At 43.3% G+C, this 17,975-nt stretch overlaps 3 protein-coding genes across 5 annotated transcripts; all 3 read left to right on the top strand.

The window, feature by feature from the left end:
- The first annotated feature begins 840 nt into the window (after positions 1-840).
- Positions 841-4,868, top strand: LOC115755190 (probable zinc metallopeptidase EGY3, chloroplastic). Its single transcript, XM_030694509.2, has 6 exons — positions 841-1,519; positions 2,124-2,321; positions 2,891-3,115; positions 3,364-3,602; positions 3,717-3,871; positions 4,259-4,868. The coding sequence occupies exons 1-6, from the start codon at positions 911-913 to the stop codon at positions 4,612-4,614; spliced, it is 1,782 nt and encodes a 593-aa protein (XP_030550369.2). The 5' UTR covers positions 841-910; the 3' UTR covers positions 4,615-4,868.
- Positions 4,869-10,636: 5,768 nt separating this feature from the next.
- LOC115755195 (protein SHORT HYPOCOTYL IN WHITE LIGHT 1) lies at positions 10,637-13,515 on the top strand. Of its 3 annotated transcripts, none has more exons than XM_048278883.1 (4): positions 10,637-10,907; positions 10,998-11,225; positions 11,777-11,842; positions 12,832-13,206. In XM_048278883.1, the coding sequence occupies exons 1-4, from the start codon at positions 10,749-10,751 to the stop codon at positions 12,928-12,930; spliced, it is 552 nt and encodes a 183-aa protein (XP_048134840.1). In that variant the 5' UTR covers positions 10,637-10,748; the 3' UTR covers positions 12,931-13,206. The 3 variants fall into 3 exon arrangements, with proteins under 3 accessions (XP_048134840.1, XP_030550379.1, XP_030550378.1); XM_030694519.2 differs by lacking the exon at positions 12,832-13,206 and adding an exon at positions 13,225-13,515 and having other exon boundaries at positions 10,640-10,907; positions 11,016-11,225; XM_030694518.2 differs by lacking the exon at positions 12,832-13,206 and adding an exon at positions 13,225-13,515 and having other exon boundaries at positions 10,641-10,907.
- A 1,203-nt stretch (positions 13,516-14,718) lies between these two features.
- LOC115755193 (tubulin alpha chain) lies at positions 14,719-17,690 on the top strand. Its single transcript, XM_030694516.2, has 4 exons — positions 14,719-14,989; positions 16,064-16,298; positions 16,389-16,759; positions 16,864-17,690. The coding sequence occupies exons 1-4, from the start codon at positions 14,897-14,899 to the stop codon at positions 17,515-17,517; spliced, it is 1,353 nt and encodes a 450-aa protein (XP_030550376.1). The 5' UTR covers positions 14,719-14,896; the 3' UTR covers positions 17,518-17,690.
- The last annotated feature ends 285 nt before the right edge of the window (positions 17,691-17,975 follow it).

Below are 17,975 nucleotides of genomic sequence, written 5' to 3'. Positions count from 1 at the left end.
ATATGGTAATATTTATCTTATCTTAAAATCGGATACAAGAGAGGTATAATTTGGATAAAATTACCTTATGGGAAGATGGGATAAAAGATTTTTAATATTCATGGGTTATTAGGGGTGAGCGGTTCCAGGTTCTTTGCGGGTTCCACCAAGAACTTAGAACCAACCCGTTGGAATAGGTTCCTCATTTTTTGGAACCCGAAACCTACCCATCATACCTTGAAACCTAGAACCTACCCTGTCATAGGTTCCATGATTGATTCTAGGGTACCCGAGAACCTATCAATTTCTTTTATTTTCTTTTATTTTTTCATTTTTAGTTAAGCAAAATAAGAGTGAACGCTACAACATCTAATAAAAATTAGAGGTGAGTGGTTTTAGGTTCAATACATGTTACATTTAGAACTTGAAACCAATATATTGGAATATGTTTATCATTTTTTTGAACCTTAAACCTAAAAATTTGTTTGGCTCCGGATTATACCGTCATCATCGAATGCCATAGAACATTGTAGGACCATGCAAAAACATATACCCGTTGGAACAAGTTTCTTAATTTTTGAAACCCGAAACCTATCATGCATACCTTAAAACCCGAATCAGACCGGATCCTACATGTTCCGGTTCCCGATTCTCAAACCTATCACGTAATTCTGTCCTCATTGAAGGAAAGGAAACTTCATTTGAAGAACACAAGGAAGCAACCGCGAACGGCTCTAGTCCCGTGAATCTATCCCTCTCCCGAACTGTTCTAGTAAATCGTAGATCTCCTCCAGTCGCAATCAAAATCCAAATATCTTTGGAGGGGCCCTCTGCTTCCTCATCGCCACCCTCATCTCTCCGTACACCTGTAGCGCTTCTCCAACTTTCTAGACACTGCTCGGCCATTTCCAGACACTGCTCGGCCATTTCCATGCAAGGTCAATGGCCCCCCTTTTATAAAAACAATGGCTTCTCTTTCGAAATTTCACCGCTCGAACAAGCTCCTTCAATGGCGACCACCCTGTTTGTCAACCCGCAGTGTTCGCCGGCATTGCCTCTCAGGAAGAGCAACGCCAAACACCCATTTCGCCAGCGTGCCTGTATGCCCTTTTCTCTCTCTTCCAGGCCCACCTCCGTGCGGCCGCTCAAATCGTCCGCCAAAGACGACCAGGAGAACGAACCCACCAGCTCTTCTTCAGTAGCCGTGGTCTCGGAAAGACCAGGGCAGGAGGAGGATGGAGAAGCGGAGAAGAAGACCAAGCCGTACGGAGAGAGTGAGGAAGAGGAGAGGGAGAAGCAGCAAGAGATGGACTGGAAGAGCGACGAGGAGTTCAAGAGGTTCATGGGCAGTCCTTCGATCGAGGCCGCGATAAAGCTGGAGAAGAAGAGGGCCGATAGGAAGCTCAAGGAGCTCAACAGGGAGAGCAGCAACAACCCGGTCGTGGGGCTTTTCAATCGGATTGCGCGCGATAGCTTGGCCAGAGAGAGGGAGAGATTGGAGAAAGCTGAGGAGACCTTCAAAGCTCTTGATCTCAACAAGGTGAGTGAATGGATACAACCTTCGTTAGCGCTTGATTTCTGAAGGGGTGTTTCTTGTTTTAGCGAACAAAAGAACATGTGATTGGTTGGTTTTTGTTCGGTTGACATTGTTAAGGATAGATATACGGAGACAGTATTGACAGTTGCAGGGTTCTGGGCCTGAGAATTGACTTTTAACTCTTGCTTCTTGTGTGTAAAAGTAGAACATGTACGTTAATTCTGGTAGTTTGTAGGATATTTGAGTCCTTGGTGGGGAAGACTCGTAATACATAACAACTGGCTATGATATAAAGTACTATTAAATCGCGTAATTAAGATGGGACTCGCCTGCTAAATCAAGTAGATGCACATGGATAGACTATGTACGTGGGTATAATTCTCTAGTGTTCCGATTACAGGGTGGGATGTCAATTAGCTAGAGTTTCTTTTGTTATATATAGAGGTGATTAATAGATCTGCAATAGTTGTTCTTTTTTGATGAATTCAGTGAAAGCAATGCCCCAAAACTACCTATTCTGATGGCATAAGTTGATACAACCTTTGGTGCATAGTAATTGTCATTCTTGGAACACATGCATCTCACTGTTCAAATTTCTGTTTGGCAGTTGAGAAGCTGTTTTGGCTTCGATACGTTCTTTGCAACTGATGTTCGGAGATTTGGAGATGGGGGCATTTTCATTGGTAATTTAAGGAGGCCTATCGATGAGGTGATTCCTAAATTGGAGAGCAAGCTGTCCGAGGCAGCAGGTCGGGAGGTAGTCGTGTGGTTCATGGAGGAGAAGGCAGATGACATTACTAAACAGGTACTTCAATAAGAGCTTCGTGATGGTTTACTACCTATAGGGTAGCAGCACCTAATAGACTATTTAATTTAGCCTGTTATACAAATTTTCGCTAAGATGTCATACATGATTTCTTTCTTGAATTTTTTTAAACCTGTTATACATCATTTTGGTTATACACTTGCCTCAATGTTTTTTTTTTTTTTTTTAAACGTGGGCATTAGTCATACTGCAGTAAAGGCAAATGATCTTGCGGGACCATTGCCAAGTTGAAACATTTCCATGTCTCCATTGCTGGATTCATCTATTGTCAAACTTGGATGCAAACATGCCTTTCCGTGGTCTTTCCAATTAATCTGCTTGATGAGTCCCTTGGAAGAATAACGCCATATCCCCTTAGACATTACAATCTTGTATCTGGATGAACTGTCTTGTTTCCTCGTCATTCACTCAATTTTTCCATTGAGTAGTGTTGTAGTTTTGATGCCTATTGTCTAATCTTATAGATTTCAACACTTCCAAGTTTTTCTGAGGTCATACAGTGTTAATGTTACTGAAAGGTCCCCATGACTCCACTGTGTTGTGTGTAGGCCTGTGTGGTGCAACCAAAATCAGAAATGGATCTGCAGTTTGAATTAACCAGGCTGAGCACTCCCTGGGGATATGTTAGCGCAGTAGCATTGTGCGTGACGACTTTTGGGACCATAGCTCTAATGAGCGGCTTCTTTCTCAAACCAGATGCTACTTTTGACGACTATCTCTCAAACGTCATCCCTCTTTTTGGCGGTTTCCTTTCCATTCTGGGAGTCTCTGAGGTATGCTATATTGTCTTTTACTTTTGACGCTCTTCTGGAAAATTTGTTGTTTGCCTCAGTTATGTTTACGTCTGGTCTCTTTGAGTTTGATTAGCCCAATTGGTTGGTGAGATCCATGCTTGTTTTCTGGAGCTAATCATAATGAACTTTTTGCGATGCTGGGCTAATTAGCTATGCCGGTGTTCGTTCGCGTGATCATTTGGTTCTTTAATCGAACTGAAGACTATATTGGCACATGCATCTTACAGATAGCCACTAGAGTCACGGCAGCTCGATATGGTGTGAAACTGAGCCCGTCGTTTCTAGTTCCATCAAATTGGACAGGATGCTTGGGAGTAATGAATAACTACGAGTCCCTGCTACCAAATAAAAAAGCACTCTTCGACATTCCAGTGGCCCGTACGGCCAGCGCTTATTTGACGTCACTAGTGCTCACAATAGCGGCATTTGTGGCTGACGGCAGCTTCAACGGCGGTGACAATGCACTGTAAGCTTTATCGAGTACTGTTAAACTTTTCAGGTTGGAACTCTCTGGCAGTGACCTTGGCAATTATGAGTTACATCTTCATCAATGACATGCCCATTCTCTTATCTTTTGCAGATATATAAGGCCACAATTTTTCTTCAACAACCCGTTGCTTTCTTTTATCCAGTTCGTCATTGGACCTTATACCGATGACCTCGGTAATGTGTTGCCATATGCTGTGGAAGGTGTTGGTGTTCCTGTTGATCCCCTCGCTTTTGCCGGACTTCTCGGTGAGTTTTTGCACATTCAGAGGCTGAATCATTGTACCTGTCTCTGTTAGTTTTTACCTTTTCTTCCTTCTCCTTTCTATCGCATTGTGCTATATCGACTATGTAGAATGGGCATGTAATACATATGATTCGGGCTGTGTCTTGTTTACCTAGGAGCGGTAAGAGAAATTAGATTCTCATACAGATCTCAAGCATCTCCAAAGATCCAGGATCCAAACGAAGCCTGCTTTCATATTCCATTGACTAAATCTGTTAGACTGATTCAAAATTTCGAAGATTTTTTAGGCTGAGTACTTTTCCTCTAAGTTTTATGACCGTGGAATCAACGCTTCCGCTTGCACCTTGCTAGTAAGCAATGCAGCAGACACTAACTCAAAGCTTCTGCAGGAATGGTGGTGACTTCCCTAAACCTGTTGCCGTGCGGAAGGCTCGAAGGAGGCCGCATCGCTCAAGCCATGTTTGGCAGAAGCACGGCCACCTTGCTATCTTTCGCCACTTCGCTTCTGCTTGGCATTGGTGGCCTCAGTGGAAGCGTCCTATGCTTAGCATGGGGACTCTTTGCCACATTCTTCCGGGGTGGTGAGGAGATACCCGCGAAGGATGAGATCACGCCCTTGGGAGATGATAGGTTCGCCTGGGGGGTCGTCCTCGGCCTCATCTGTTTCCTCACCCTCTTCCCCAACGTCGGAGGGACGTTTTCAAGCTCGTTCTTTGAGTCACCATACTTCAGAAACGACTTTTGAGAAGGCAGGTGATAGATCCAAGGCGGTGGACTGAGCGATACTAAGATGAAACCTATAGTTGTGTATGATGGTGATGTAGATGAAATGGCAATGAGTAATGGCCGTTCACTTATAATTGTACAGTTTAAATCTGCTGTAGTCAAGCCAAAGTATATGAAGAATTCCTCCAAAATTTCCTCTACTTGCATTGTTATGCTCGATAAAAAGAATGGGAGAAGGGTCCAGTAGAAAAATATTGGAAAGGAAAAATACTTCGAAGATTAAATTGTTCTCATGCAATAGTTAGGAATTCTTGGGGCGCTACTAAAATGCTTTAGGTCATGGTTTAAAGAGGTTTGGACCCTCTCTTTCTCGAGCGATCGGGCCTCTTTTGGGTAAGCGGCAGAATGCAAATTCTTGTCGACAATCAGACATGGGTGTCCACAGGGGCTAGAAAGACTCGGTCATAGGAACTTAGATTGCCTACACGCTGGTCTTTTCGGCCGGCAAATCGACGGACGACCTAAAATGGCATTCCTTTGGAGATGTTATTTCTGATGCACCATCTAATCTTATTTTACCAATTGGTACCTCAACTCTTACAAATTTGCAATAGGAGTTTAATTATGTGTCGTGACTTTCAAATCGTGCAATTAAATTCTAAAATAAATAAAACTCTCAAGCCCATCTCGATACGTTAATTTCATGACTAAGCAACTCTCTATAAAAATTATCGATTCATGATACCTTTAAAATTAAGTATTTATTGATAGCAGTACGTACTTTTGCCGTGTTGGATAAATTGTTGCGTTTTCCTTGATTCAAATCATGCGGGAAATGTACTTTGACCTTTTGCCAATATGAAACACCTAATGTTTCCATAATATATCAATATTAATATGTAAGTTTGCATATAATTTTAATTAGGAGTGATCGGTTTCAAGATGAGTGATTTCCATTCTAGAATCGAGAACCGTTCGCTAGAGACCGGTTTCACAAAATGTGAACCATGAACCATTCGCTTGTTCCCTGAATTCACCCAAGAACCGAACCATTGGTCCGATCCGGTCCGATTTCCGGATGGATCCATGGAACGAACGGGTGATTCACGATTTTTGCAACACCTTAAAATGCTTCCAAAATCAACAAATTAACAACAACAAAAGGCGTCACTAACTATATTAATCACCGAATTTTCCAGAGGCCCGCGTTTAATCTTGCGGAATTGGCCAGGTGAAAAGTTCAACATCTCATTTTACAAGCTGCGAGAATTGAACTTCGTGCCCATCCATGTTGGAAACTCATGTTCTGTTCAGGAACTTCATGAACATAACGGGAAAGAACCAAGAACAAGAGGCCCAGACAAGACAGCACGAAACCATGAAATACCCAGAAGAAAGAAAGAACACTAATCGAAGATAAGCAACCAGTACAAGTTCGCCTATTGATAACACGAAAAAGGAAAACTGGAACCGGTCAGGTTGATCTAGTTAGAAGGTTCCCATCTGAAACCGGCAACCGGACAAGTACCCGTCGGCACTAACAAATTGGAACCGCAAATCGGACCGGTACCCACCAGTTACCATCCAAAATAAGCCGGTTGGGTACGGTTTGGTCCAATTTGGGAGGATCCCTTTTTTTTATTTTTTGCTCACCCCTAATTTTAACAGTACCCATGAGTATTAGCAGTGAGCATAGTTTTAGGGTAGAACGGGGATCCGGACTGATGATAATTGATTCGATTTCAGGTTCTAGGACATGCAAGGTAGGTTTCATGTTCCAAAAATTGATGAACTTGTTTCGACGGGTGCCTTTTGTGTTTTTCTTGTTCTAGGTCTTCACGCGATTATACGATATTTCATGGTGTCCGATGATTCACTTTAATTGTTCGGTTAAGAATACAGAAGATGAAAGTTAAGTAAACTTTAAAACCGACTTCGGAACCTATGATAAAATTGCTTCCGGGTTTCAAGTTACATGGAGTATGATCCAGGTTTCAGAACTCTAGAACCGCTCATCACAAATAAAAATTATCCCACGTCGCTCGATAACACGGGAGGGACACCCTGCAGACCGTGGCTCGAAGGATGAAGTTGGCGAGGAAGCTACCTGCCTACGGTGACCCTGTTAGGCCAGGGGCGGCTCTTGCCATGTTGTATACCCTCCGATCATGGGCCCGAGGTGAAGAAGGCGCGTGCTATGTTCGGAGGCGAGAGGGATGTGGCCCTGCTTAGACTGAATGAGAAGTTCTTTCAGGCGGGTGAGCTTGGGGAGCCCGCTCAGGATGATGGGGGACAAGAAGAGAACGAACCTGCTTTGTCGGTAGCCGTGGTCTCCGAAAAACCAGGGCACGAGGAAGACGGAGACACGGAGAAGACCAGAGTGAATTAAGAGGAGAGGGAGAGAGAAGCAGTGGTGATCCTCGTTCTGTCGAAAAGCGGGATCTTCGCATTGCCTAGGATCAAATCCATCAAGTTTTAAACATCTTTGAGGAAAGAGCATGTGATTGGTTTGAGGTTCTTGTTTGGTTGACATTGTTAAGGATAGAGATATGTGGACAGTATTGACTGTTGCAGTAGTCTTCTTAATCAGTTTGGCCTGAGAATTGACTTTTAACTCTTGCTTCTTGTGTGTAAAAGTAGAACATGTGCGGTAATTCTGTTAGTTTGTAGGATTTTTGTGTCTTCTGGTTATAATATATAGCCGTATTAAACGCGTGATTAAGACGGGACTCGCCTGCCATATTAAGTAGATGCACATGGATAGACTTTGTACTAGGGTATGATTCTACTGGAGTTCAGATTACAGGATCGGATGTCGATTAGCGAAAATTTCTTTCGTAATATACAGAGGTGATTAATAGACCTGCAATAGTTGTTCTTTTCCGGTCGATGTTCAGTGGAAGCAATGCCCCAGCACTACCTATTCTGATGGCATAAGTCGATACCGTCGATACGTTCTTTGCAACTGATGTTTGGAGGTTCGTTCGGAGATGGGGCCATTTTCATCGGTAATTTAAGAAGGCCTATCAACGAGGTCATTCCTAAATTGGAGATCAAGCTGTCCAAGGCAGCAGGTCCGGGAGCCTGTGGTTCGTGGAGGAAAAAGGCAGATGACATTGCTAAACAGGCACTTCAACAAGAGCTTCCTGATGATCTACTCTTCATAGGGTAGCAGCACCTAACAGTCCATTCAATTTCTCACCTATACGCCATTTCGCTCGGATGTTGTACAGGATTTCATCCTTGAATTCCTTGAGGTTGGTCTACTTGTAACTTGAGCATTAGTCATACTGCAGTACAGGCAAATGATCTTGCGGGACAATCGCCACATCGAAACATTTCCATGTTTCTGTCGAGGGATTCATCTACTGTCAAACCTGGGTGCAGATCTGTGAGTAAATGCCTTTCCAGGTTCTTTGCAATCGATCTGCTTGGTTAAGTCACTTGGAAGGATAAATGTCACATCCCCTCAGACATTACTTCCTTGTATCTGGATAAATTGACTTGTTTCCTAGTCACCATAATGTTGTTGTTTTGATGCCTATTGTCTAGTCTGATAGATGTTCGATAGTTCCGATGCTACTTTCGACGATTACCTTTCAAACGTTTTGGCGGTTTCGTTTCAATTCTGAGAGTCTCTGAGGCACGCTATACTCTCTTTTACTCCGACGCTTTTCTGGACAATCTGTTGTCTGCCTCAGTTATACCTGCGTCTGATGAGAGCCATGCTTGTTTACTGGAGCTAATCATAATGACCTTAAACAATGCTGGGCTATCTAGCTATGCCAGTGTTCGTTCTTGCGAACATTTGGTCCTCTAATCGAGCTGAAGGCGATGTGGTTACATGCATCTTATAGATAGCCACGAGAATCATAGCAGCTGGATATGGCGTGAAACCGAGCCCATCGTTCCTATTCCCATCAAATTAGACAGGATGCTTGGGAGTCATGAATAACTGCGAGTCCCTGCTACCGGATAAAAAGGAGCTTTTGCCGGACTTCTCGGTGATTTTTGCTCATTCAGAAGCCGATTCATTGTACGTGTATCTGTTAGTTTTTTATCTGTGCATTCAGAGGCTGAATAGTGTTCCTTGAGTCTTACGCTTGTGGAATCAGTGCTCCTGCTTCCACCTTGCAAGCAACCAATGCAGCAGATGCTAACTCAAAGCTTCTGCAGGAATGGGACTTCCCTAAACCTGTTGCTGTGCGGAAGGCTCGAAGGAGGCCGCATCGCTCAAACCACGTTCAGCAGAAGCACAGCCGCCTCGCTATCCTTCGCCGCCTCGCTTTTGCTAGGCATTGGCGGCCTCAGCGGCAGCGTCCTGTGCTTAGGCTGGGGACTCTTTGCCACCTTCTTCTTCAGGGGCGGAGAGGAGACGCCTGTGAAGGATGAGATCACGCCCTTGGGAGACGACAGGTTCGACTGGGGGGCCATCCTCGGCCTCATCTGTTTCTTCACCCTCTTCCCAAACATCGCCGAGCACCTTCTTCGGGTCGCCGTTCTTCCGAAGCAGCTTTTGAGGAGGCGGGTGATCGATCCGAAGGCAATGTACCGAGTGTATAATCGTCACGGTGATGCTAGGAGAGACGTGTGCAGGATGATCATCATGTAGGAAAACTCTAGTTATGTGCAGATTGGGGTGTAAATGAAATGGCAAGAGTAATGGCAGCTCGCTGATTAATTGTACGGTTCAAATCGTACTCGAGCTTAATATTAAAATATCCCACGATTGGAAAAAAAAAATTGATGAGTTATTTATTCATTCATATGTATAAAGTGCAAGTGTAATGCACCATCTTATCTAATCTTACCGATTAATACCTCGAAACTCTTAAAATTTGTAATTGGAGTATAACTATGGGCCACAACTTTCAGATCATATAATTGAATCTTAAAACAAATAAAAAACATCAAAATTATCTCGGCTCGTCAGTTTTAGGATTGAGGGTCTCCTTAGAAAAATTGTCGGTTTACAGAAATTTCAAGATTAATCATTGATTGATAGCAGTATGAATTTTCATCGCATCGGATAAATTGTTACTTTTTTCCTTAGTTCAAATCTTGCGGGGAAGATGGTTCGACTTTTTCTCAATCCGAAATACCTAATATTTTCACAACATATTAACATTGAAACGTAAATTTACATATCTTTTTATCTAATAACACTAGATCATAATTTAAAATTTGTTAATTTCGTGTGTTTAAATTCGAAAATTGGGTTCGTTTCAATAGTAAAGTAATGGGAAATGTGCACTGAAATCCATAAAAACTTATCACGAAAGTGCAATTGAGTCCTAAAACTTAAAAAAGTACAATAAAGTTCTAAACCTTGTCAAATTGGTGCAATCGAGTGTTTACGTTAACTCCATCCATGTATACTAATGGAAAATACTGATGTGAATTTTTTTAATATTTTCTCTTTTTTACGTGGCGATGATGTGAATAAAAATAAAACATAAAATTAAAATGGCGTCATTTTGGTGTAAATTCTATTTTTTTAAAACCAAAATCTCAATAAAATAAAATATGAATGGTAAATTAAAAGACACAAAAATAGCAAAATGAAAAAAAGAACAGAGGCAAGGGCGGCAGGCCCACTGTCGCCCTAGTTGCTGGAAAGGGCCCATGGGGGCCCTCGCCAAGGCCTCGGTGACCCCACGGCCCTTGCCTAGCCCTTGGCTGCCCCCTTTTGATGAAGTGGGCGGCGAGGCCTAATTTATATTTTTTAACCAACATATTGCTTAACTAAAATTAAAATATTAAATGAGGTATGTAAGGAAATGCAAAAACAATTCATGTCATCGTCACGTAAAAAATTGAAAATATTAAAGAAGCTATGCCAGCATTTTTTGTTAGTCTAAGGATAAAGTTAACGGATGTACTCAATTACAATTTTTATAAGTTTTAGGGTTCAATCTCTAAAATAATTGTAAATTTTAGTATTACAAAGAAATTTTTTAGAATTTATGTCGATAAATTTAAGTCACTGTACGGACCCCTTTTTTTTTTTGGGATCGAAAGGACGGACCGGTTCACGTCATGCATCTTTTTGCCTCTCCATATGGGCGGTTGGACTTTTCTGTAGCCGTTGCCTTCCTTCTTCTTACAAGAATCTCCTGAAGTACCCAGCTCCATGAACGCAGCACCCGAACCATGTTGAAGCTCCGACTGCTTCGGCTCGCCGCAGTTGCTCCCCCCATCTTCCCTCGCCAACCCATTGCCGCCAACAGCTTCTCGATCGCGCCCCATCAGCCTCCGCCTCACTTCAGCCTCCGCCTCCGCGCTTCCCGGCGCGTCTCCGATTTCCCTCAGGTCCTTCGCCCCGCGACGTTCTTCGCGACCTTCGCAAGTTTCGGTCTTGTTTCGATTGCCGCCGTCGGTTGATGGTGTTTGTGGTTGCAGGGAGGTGGCGGGGATTTGGTGGGTGGCGCCCGGAACTGGAGCCGCGCCATCGAATCGGTGTACGGCGGCGGTCGGGAGGAATACGACGGCGGGGACGGCGGCGACGAGGAAGAGGATCGGAGCTTGGATCTTTTGGTTAGGTTTGTTCAAAACGTGTTCAGGAAGGTCTCCAGGAGGGCGAGGAAGGCCGTGCGATCGGTTCTGCCTGTTTCGATTTCGACCCAATTGGTGAGCCAAATGTCGATTTTCTCGAATCGGTTACTGAGGATTTTCCTGTTGATTGGGAATTGGGTCGCTAACGTTTTGCAATGTCTTGAGCTGCTCTCTTTGTGTTCGTCCTAATGCCCGTGGCTCATTGTGTCGATCGGTTGATGACTCACTTTTATGTTGATTCGTACTTTGTCTAGAAGCACCAGGTGGTTTAAACTGGTGCAGTTTGAGTGATTGCGTACAGTATCTCGACAGGTTCAAATGGTCCATGCTCGTCAGCTGGCTCATCTTAAACTTCTGTCTGTTGTTCCTCAGTTGTAGTACCTTTCTATTAGTGAATTTGTCCTTGTCAACTGCTGATGTTAGAAGGCTTGAATTTGATGTACCATGTGTCTCAAGGTAAAGTGTCTCTTTTCGGCTTTTCGCAAGCTGTCCAAGGACAAGGCTAATGTTGCAGTTCCTTGGGGGTGAAAATTTATCATTTAGGTTTCCCTACATCACTTTTCCAATGACATTTGTCTTTGGATGGTTACTGATTAGTTGGTGAATCATTCATTTCCATTTTGCAGGTCAGCTTTTCCGTGAATGGAGTCCTGATTTTGGCATTTCTGTGGGTCTTGAAGGCATTTCTGGAGGTAACTTAAGATTTTTAGTAGTTCCAATTTCATGTTTCCATACCATTTTGAGTGAAGTCAGTAACATGCTCTCTCTTCGAGTAGCCATAGTTTGAATAAAGATTACAACTTTAGTACTTAAGATGGATTCTTCCTGCCTCCAAGCATGTTTACTTAGTTTGAGCCCACGTGTTCGTAAATCATTTAAGAGGAATTTTTCCGTGCTGTTGTTTAACCTAAGTAAGAAGTCTAGTGTCTAGCCCTCTGGTATCATGAACTTTGCAAATCTAGCACCAGAAAATCGTTAATTGGTAATCATTGACTTCTATAGATATTCAAGTTGGAAATATTGATGGTTCTCTGGTGCTTTCTAAGAATAATTATTAACAAACTACTGTAGGAGATTCCACTCTCCCATGCACTTTGGACTTGAACATAGCTTTCCAGATGTGGCTTTGTTGCTTAATACGTGTTTGACCAGAGTATTCAGCAAAGTCACTGCTCTTATGTCAAAAAAATGATGAGATATGCAACATCCTCCTTTATATTGCATACAATGAGAAGAGCACTACAAATAACATGAATATCAATTCATACATAGTCTACTATATGCAGAGGGTAATCATTCGTCCTCAATTGGGCTTCATGCTTTGTCTCTAATCTTCTTGCTACTTCAATTATCATGTCTTCACCTTTTGGATCAATCAATTTGACTTCTGGGATGCATCTTTCTCTATCATAAATTGCCGAAATACATGCCAAAATAATAATGCCTGATTGACTGTTGTTTGTTATGCATTATTTCCTGGAACTCATTAATTAGTAGCTTGGATTTGAAGGGCTTACATGAAAGAGTTTTCTCACAGCATGAACTTCAAAATGATGTATAGGTCTCTGCTTGGTATGGATCCATGCTTTAAGAAACATTTTACTATCATGTAACTTCTGCTTGATTTCATGAACATCCGCTGCATGTCTACACTTTGAAGCATTCTATTTAACAATTGCAGGGAAGTGTCCTTGTGCCTCTGATAGGGAGTATACAGTCGATAAATGCTGAGCTGAACTGTTCTTTGTGGATTCTTAATGCAAGGAAATTGCGATCTTGAATAATTTGATAAGGTTGAATATTGTCCACAAAATCTGTTGGAAACCATAAGCATTCGTAGGATTGCTGATGTCAATATTAGGGTTTTGTTCTCGTTTCATGGACTAGATTTGTTTTCTTCAAGTTAGTTGGCACTGGGGCTTGGTTTTACTGGACTGCTCTTACATCATCTTTGTCCTTCTCCCCTCGTCAGTGGCCAATGGTGCTGTTTTTTTCTTGAGGATTGCTATTGTACTTCATCCTACATCGTGTGTTTCTTTCGTAATTTGCGACCTGATATCTTCGTGCTTATCAGGTTGTGTGTACCCTTGGAAGCATTGTGTTTGTTAGCATCTTGCTGATCCGTGGAGTGTGGTCTGGGGTTACTTACATGCAAGAAAACCGTAGTTATAGGAGGAATGAAGCTGATGACGACCATCGTGCATGGACCCGGGCACAGCCAGTTACGTAGTTCTTGCACCCACAACCAAACTCGAAATTGTGCAGGAAGGATGGATAAGGCAATAGTATTATCCTTCCTGAGAGCAAATCCACAGATTGCCGTTGATTATTTCTCGTGCCAATTCATTTCTCAGCAGCTATGCATCCTCGCCGTTGAAATATGACCCCAATGCGGTCGATCAGGATGAAAGGCTACATGTGTTTTGCATGCCGAAACAGCCCTTGTCTGATACCTGTCTGCTGAGAGTAAGAGGTAAAAGAGTAGCTCTCTTGGTTAGACTTAAGGGACATGCCCAATTCTTTTGTGACCTTGTACTAGTTGCTCTCTTTGCTTTATCTTGTACTAAGCTTAGTTTAAGATCATAGGATGTCTTCAACGGTTTACCTACTTCTGAATAGTGAGATGTTTGGTAATAAATGAAGGACGACATGAGGGTTTTTTGTTTTTAGCAGCGGGGTTGAATCATGTTGCCATGACCGTGTTGGTGGTAGCCCCATATCCGGCCGGTGCTGAGGGAGAAGTGTGTTTCTATGTGTTTGTCAAATGATCGATGTGGTGCGGCAGAATCAATCACTTTGCTCGTGTGAGATGTTCGCCTTAGCTTTAAAAATTTTGGAATCATATTTTTATTGGCTCGTTAAATCAGTTAAATGTCGACCATGGATTCACAATCATCATCAATTGTTCAGATCGGAAAGTGGAATGTTATCGACCTTTTCGACAACTTTACTATGTTTTATTTCCTGGCAAGATAGACAAACCCATGAGCAGACCTACTCGGTGGAGAGGCGTGCGCATGTTCTAGCCGAGCCCCGCTCGGTCCTGAAATTCCTGAGATCCCAACATGGCCCACCCGTTTCGGTACTGTTCTTTTTCTTTTAATTTCAAAATTTCCAGCTAAAAATAAATAAATGGAAATAGGAAACATATGAAAATTAATTGTGGGGCTCCGCGTTATTTATTTTATTAATTTTCCTTTGAATTTTATACTATTCTATGCTACATCAGTACCCACGAATATTGTTGCGGGCCGGGCCGGGACCCGGCCCACTGAGCGACCCGCGTTCAACCGGGACCCGGAAAACACGTGATTAACCCGAGAATCCGGCGCTAACCGCCGAGCAAAAAGCCTGCAAGTGCTACAACGAAGCACTAAGGGGCAGCGATTCAAAAATTTAAAAATTCAAAAAGTAAAATAGACGTTCCAGTTAACCGTGGTTAAGCCACGTGGCCTCCAACGGGACAGCGTCGCCTCCCAATCTCTGCCGTCCAACCTGACCACCCTAAACTAACCGTGGTTAACTCCACCCCGTCCATCTCTTCCTCTATATATCGAGCCCCCCCTCAACGCGACGAAGAACGCGTACCGTTTTCATTTTGCAGAGAGCGAGAGAGAGATTTTCTCAAAGAGGGCGTCTTCATAAACGCCTTCGACCTCCGGGGCTTTCCTCAGGTTACGCCGCGATCTCCGATCTCTTCCGGCGAAGCTTTTTGTCCTCTTCTTGTTCTCCTTTTTCCAGCGAATATGAGGGAGTGCATCTCGATCCACATCGGTCAGGCCGGCATCCAGGTCGGGAACGCCTGCTGGGAGCTGTACTGCCTCGAGCACGGCATCCAGGTTCGTTCTCCTTCCGTCGATCTCGTGTTTTTTTTTTGACAATGTCGTTGTAGATCTGTGTTCAGTTTTGGTCCCGACTCGTTGGATCTGTGAACGTTTGGGGTGGTTCGAGGGTTGCATTTCGTCAAGATCTGGATCTAGGTTCTTCTGGTGTGCGGGAATCGTTAGATCCGTGGGTTTCACTGTTGAGTGTTTGGAAATGATGTGCAATGTGGAGAGATTTAGTTGTGATCTGTCCTAGTAGATCTGTGTTCAGTTTTGGTCTCGACTCGTTGGATCTGTGAGCTTTGGGGTGATTCGAGCTTTTTTCGCGTTAGATCTGGATGTAGGTTGTTCTGGTACGCTGGAATCGTTAGGTTCGTGAGTTTTCCCGTTGAATGTTCGGAAATGACGTGCAATGTGGATAGATCTGGTATCTCCCCTAGAACTTGTTAGTTATCTTGTTTAGTTAGGATTTGACAGTAGACTTGAGGATAGAAATCGTTTGTTTCTTTTGTCGTTTGATGTGTGTTATAAGCGATTTAATCAGATCTGCTGTTTGTTGATCGTAAGATCTGTTTTTCATGAGATTTATGATGTGTTGGATCTGTCCATATTGTGACTTCTAATTGGCTCTGCATTATCCCTCTTGTTGAGAGTTTTCAATAACACAACATAATAAACTTAGTTAATGTTTCGTTGTAAGAAGTTGAGGGTCTCATGAACCTGGTTCACTCTAGAAAGCAAGTTCCCCAATGCCTACTGCTGATGTGTATGTTGAAATGCCATTGTGTATGTATTTGAACCTCATCACTTAATCAAGCTTGAATTGGGTGTGAATTTCAAGTAAAATGTGCAGATCTGATTCTGATTGTTGTATTCGCAGAGTAGGATATTATGTATCTTATGATTAGAACTACCGTTCAGGAAGATCTGGCGGTAAATCAGTGTAGTGAGATTAGAGTTTGGCTTCGATGTGGAATATGATTCCAGATGTGGGCACCTTTGGGATAGGTTGATGGATGTCATTTTGAAGTCTGCGTAAGAATCCACTGTTTACATGGACTGATTATGTGCTTTTTTCCTGTTCTACAGCCTGATGGCCAGATGCCAAGTGACAAAACTGTTGGTGGAGGTGATGATGCCTTCAACACCTTTTTCAGCGAAACTGGTGCTGGGAAGCATGTCCCTCGTGCCGTCTTTGTAGATCTTGAGCCCACTGTCATCGACGAAGTCAGGACTGGAACCTACCGTCAGCTCTTCCACCCTGAGCAGCTCATCAGTGGAAAGGAAGATGCTGCCAACAACTTTGCTCGTGGCCACTACACAAGTAATTATACTCTCTTCTGTCATTAACATTGGTACATTCACTTGTTCGCCACAGTTAATTTAAATTAGTGTATCTATTTCTCTGTTACAGTTGGCAAGGAAATTGTTGATCTCTGCTTGGACCGCATCAGAAAGCTTGCTGACAACTGCACCGGTCTTCAAGGGTTCCTTGTGTTCAATGCTGTTGGTGGAGGCACTGGTTCGGGGCTCGGTTCCCTTTTGTTGGAGCGCCTGTCTGTTGATTATGGCAAGAAATCCAAGTTGGGTTTCACCGTCTATCCATCTCCACAGGTGTCCACATCTGTTGTGGAGCCCTACAACAGTGTCCTGTCAACCCACTCCCTTCTGGAACACACTGATGTTGCTGTGCTTCTGGACAATGAGGCCATCTATGATATCTGCAGGCGCTCTCTTGACATTGAGCGTCCCACATACACCAACCTGAACCGTCTTGTTTCTCAGGTATCTACAGTTGCACCACTCCAGTCGCTTCGGAAAAGTGCAGACTTTTGTTGATATTCAGCAGTGGAAGTAATGAATGATGTGCTTTTAATCTGTGAATTCAGGTGATTTCCTCCTTGACTGCCTCTCTGAGGTTTGATGGTGCTCTGAATGTGGATGTGACTGAATTCCAGACCAACTTGGTCCCCTACCCCAGAATCCACTTCATGCTTTCATCTTATGCACCAGTCATCTCAGCAGAGAAGGCCTACCATGAGCAACTGTCAGTGGCTGAGATCACCAACAGCGCATTCGAGCCATCCTCTATGATGGCCAAGTGCGATCCTCGCCATGGGAAGTACATGGCATGCTGTCTCATGTACCGTGGTGATGTGGTGCCAAAGGATGTGAATGCGGCTGTTGCAACCATCAAGACCAAGCGCACCATCCAGTTCGTCGACTGGTGCCCTACCGGATTCAAGTGCGGTATCAACTACCAGCCACCCACCGTTGTCCCGGGAGGCGACCTCGCCAAGGTCCAGAGGGCTGTGTGCATGATCTCCAACTCGACCAGTGTTGCTGAGGTCTTCTCGCGCATTGACCACAAGTTCGATCTGATGTATGCCAAGCGTGCTTTTGTGCACTGGTACGTGGGTGAGGGCATGGAGGAGGGCGAGTTTTCTGAGGCTCGGGAGGATCTTGCTGCCCTTGAGAAGGATTACGAGGAGGTCGGTGCGGAGTTGGCTGAGGGCGAGGATGATGAGGGTGATGAGTATTAAGAGGTGTGTGTGTGTGTCTGCGCCATGGTCTCTATTGGCTGTTGATGATGCTGGGTTTGCATGTGTTTTCTTTTGTTTTCCAGAACTCTGTGGCTTCAATGACTCCGTGTTCTGTTATTGCTATGAAGTGAAACTGGTGGTTCTAAGTAATACTGTCTTGTCTTGTCTTTGAATCCTGGTTCTTCATTGTTATTTCTGGGTTATTGTTTAGAATTTCATAAAACCTTGTTCTTTATATCACCATATATATTTTCACTGAAATTGGCGCCAAAAATTTCTCTTTAATTGGATTCGTTTCATTCCCCTCATTGTTATGACCAAACGTAAACTTTCTTTAAATTTTCATTGGCATCCTTCATCTTAAATTGGATAATCTTTTATTTTGCAAAGATAATTGAACTAGTAAATTCAAAATTTTTCCGCTAAGCCAAATGAATTAGTGTAAGATATATAGTTAT

This window comes from Rhodamnia argentea, chromosome 5, assembly GCF_020921035.1.
Source record: "Rhodamnia argentea isolate NSW1041297 chromosome 5, ASM2092103v1, whole genome shotgun sequence".
NCBI classification, from domain to species: Eukaryota; Viridiplantae; Streptophyta; class Magnoliopsida; order Myrtales; family Myrtaceae; genus Rhodamnia; species Rhodamnia argentea.
Note: the sequence above shows the minus strand (reverse complement) of the source record. Positions and strands in the feature narration are given on the sequence as shown.

Coding starts and splice junctions, on each gene's coding strand:
- LOC115755190 (XM_030694509.2), top strand. CDS start 911: ATGCAAGGTCAATGGCCCCCCTTTTATAAAAACAATGGCTTCTCTTTC. Junction 3,116..3,363: donor CCATTCTGGGAGTCTCTGAG/GTATGCTATATT, acceptor TGCATCTTACAG/ATAGCCACTAGAGTCACGGC. Junction 3,603..3,716: donor AACGGCGGTGACAATGCACT/GTAAGCTTTATC, acceptor TATCTTTTGCAG/ATATATAAGGCCACAATTTT.
- LOC115755193 (XM_030694516.2), top strand. CDS start 14,897: ATGAGGGAGTGCATCTCGATCCACATCGGTCAGGCCGGCATCCAGGTC. Junction 14,990..16,063: donor GCCTCGAGCACGGCATCCAG/GTTCGTTCTCCT, acceptor CCTGTTCTACAG/CCTGATGGCCAGATGCCAAG. Junction 16,299..16,388: donor TGCTCGTGGCCACTACACAA/GTAATTATACTC, acceptor TCTCTGTTACAG/TTGGCAAGGAAATTGTTGAT.
- LOC115755195 (XM_030694518.2), top strand. CDS start 10,749: ATGTTGAAGCTCCGACTGCTTCGGCTCGCCGCAGTTGCTCCCCCCATC. Junction 10,908..10,997: donor GCGTCTCCGATTTCCCTCAG/GTCCTTCGCCCC, acceptor TTGTGGTTGCAG/GGAGGTGGCGGGGATTTGGT. Junction 11,843..13,224: donor TCTTGAAGGCATTTCTGGAG/GTAACTTAAGAT, acceptor CGTGCTTATCAG/GTTGTGTGTACCCTTGGAAG.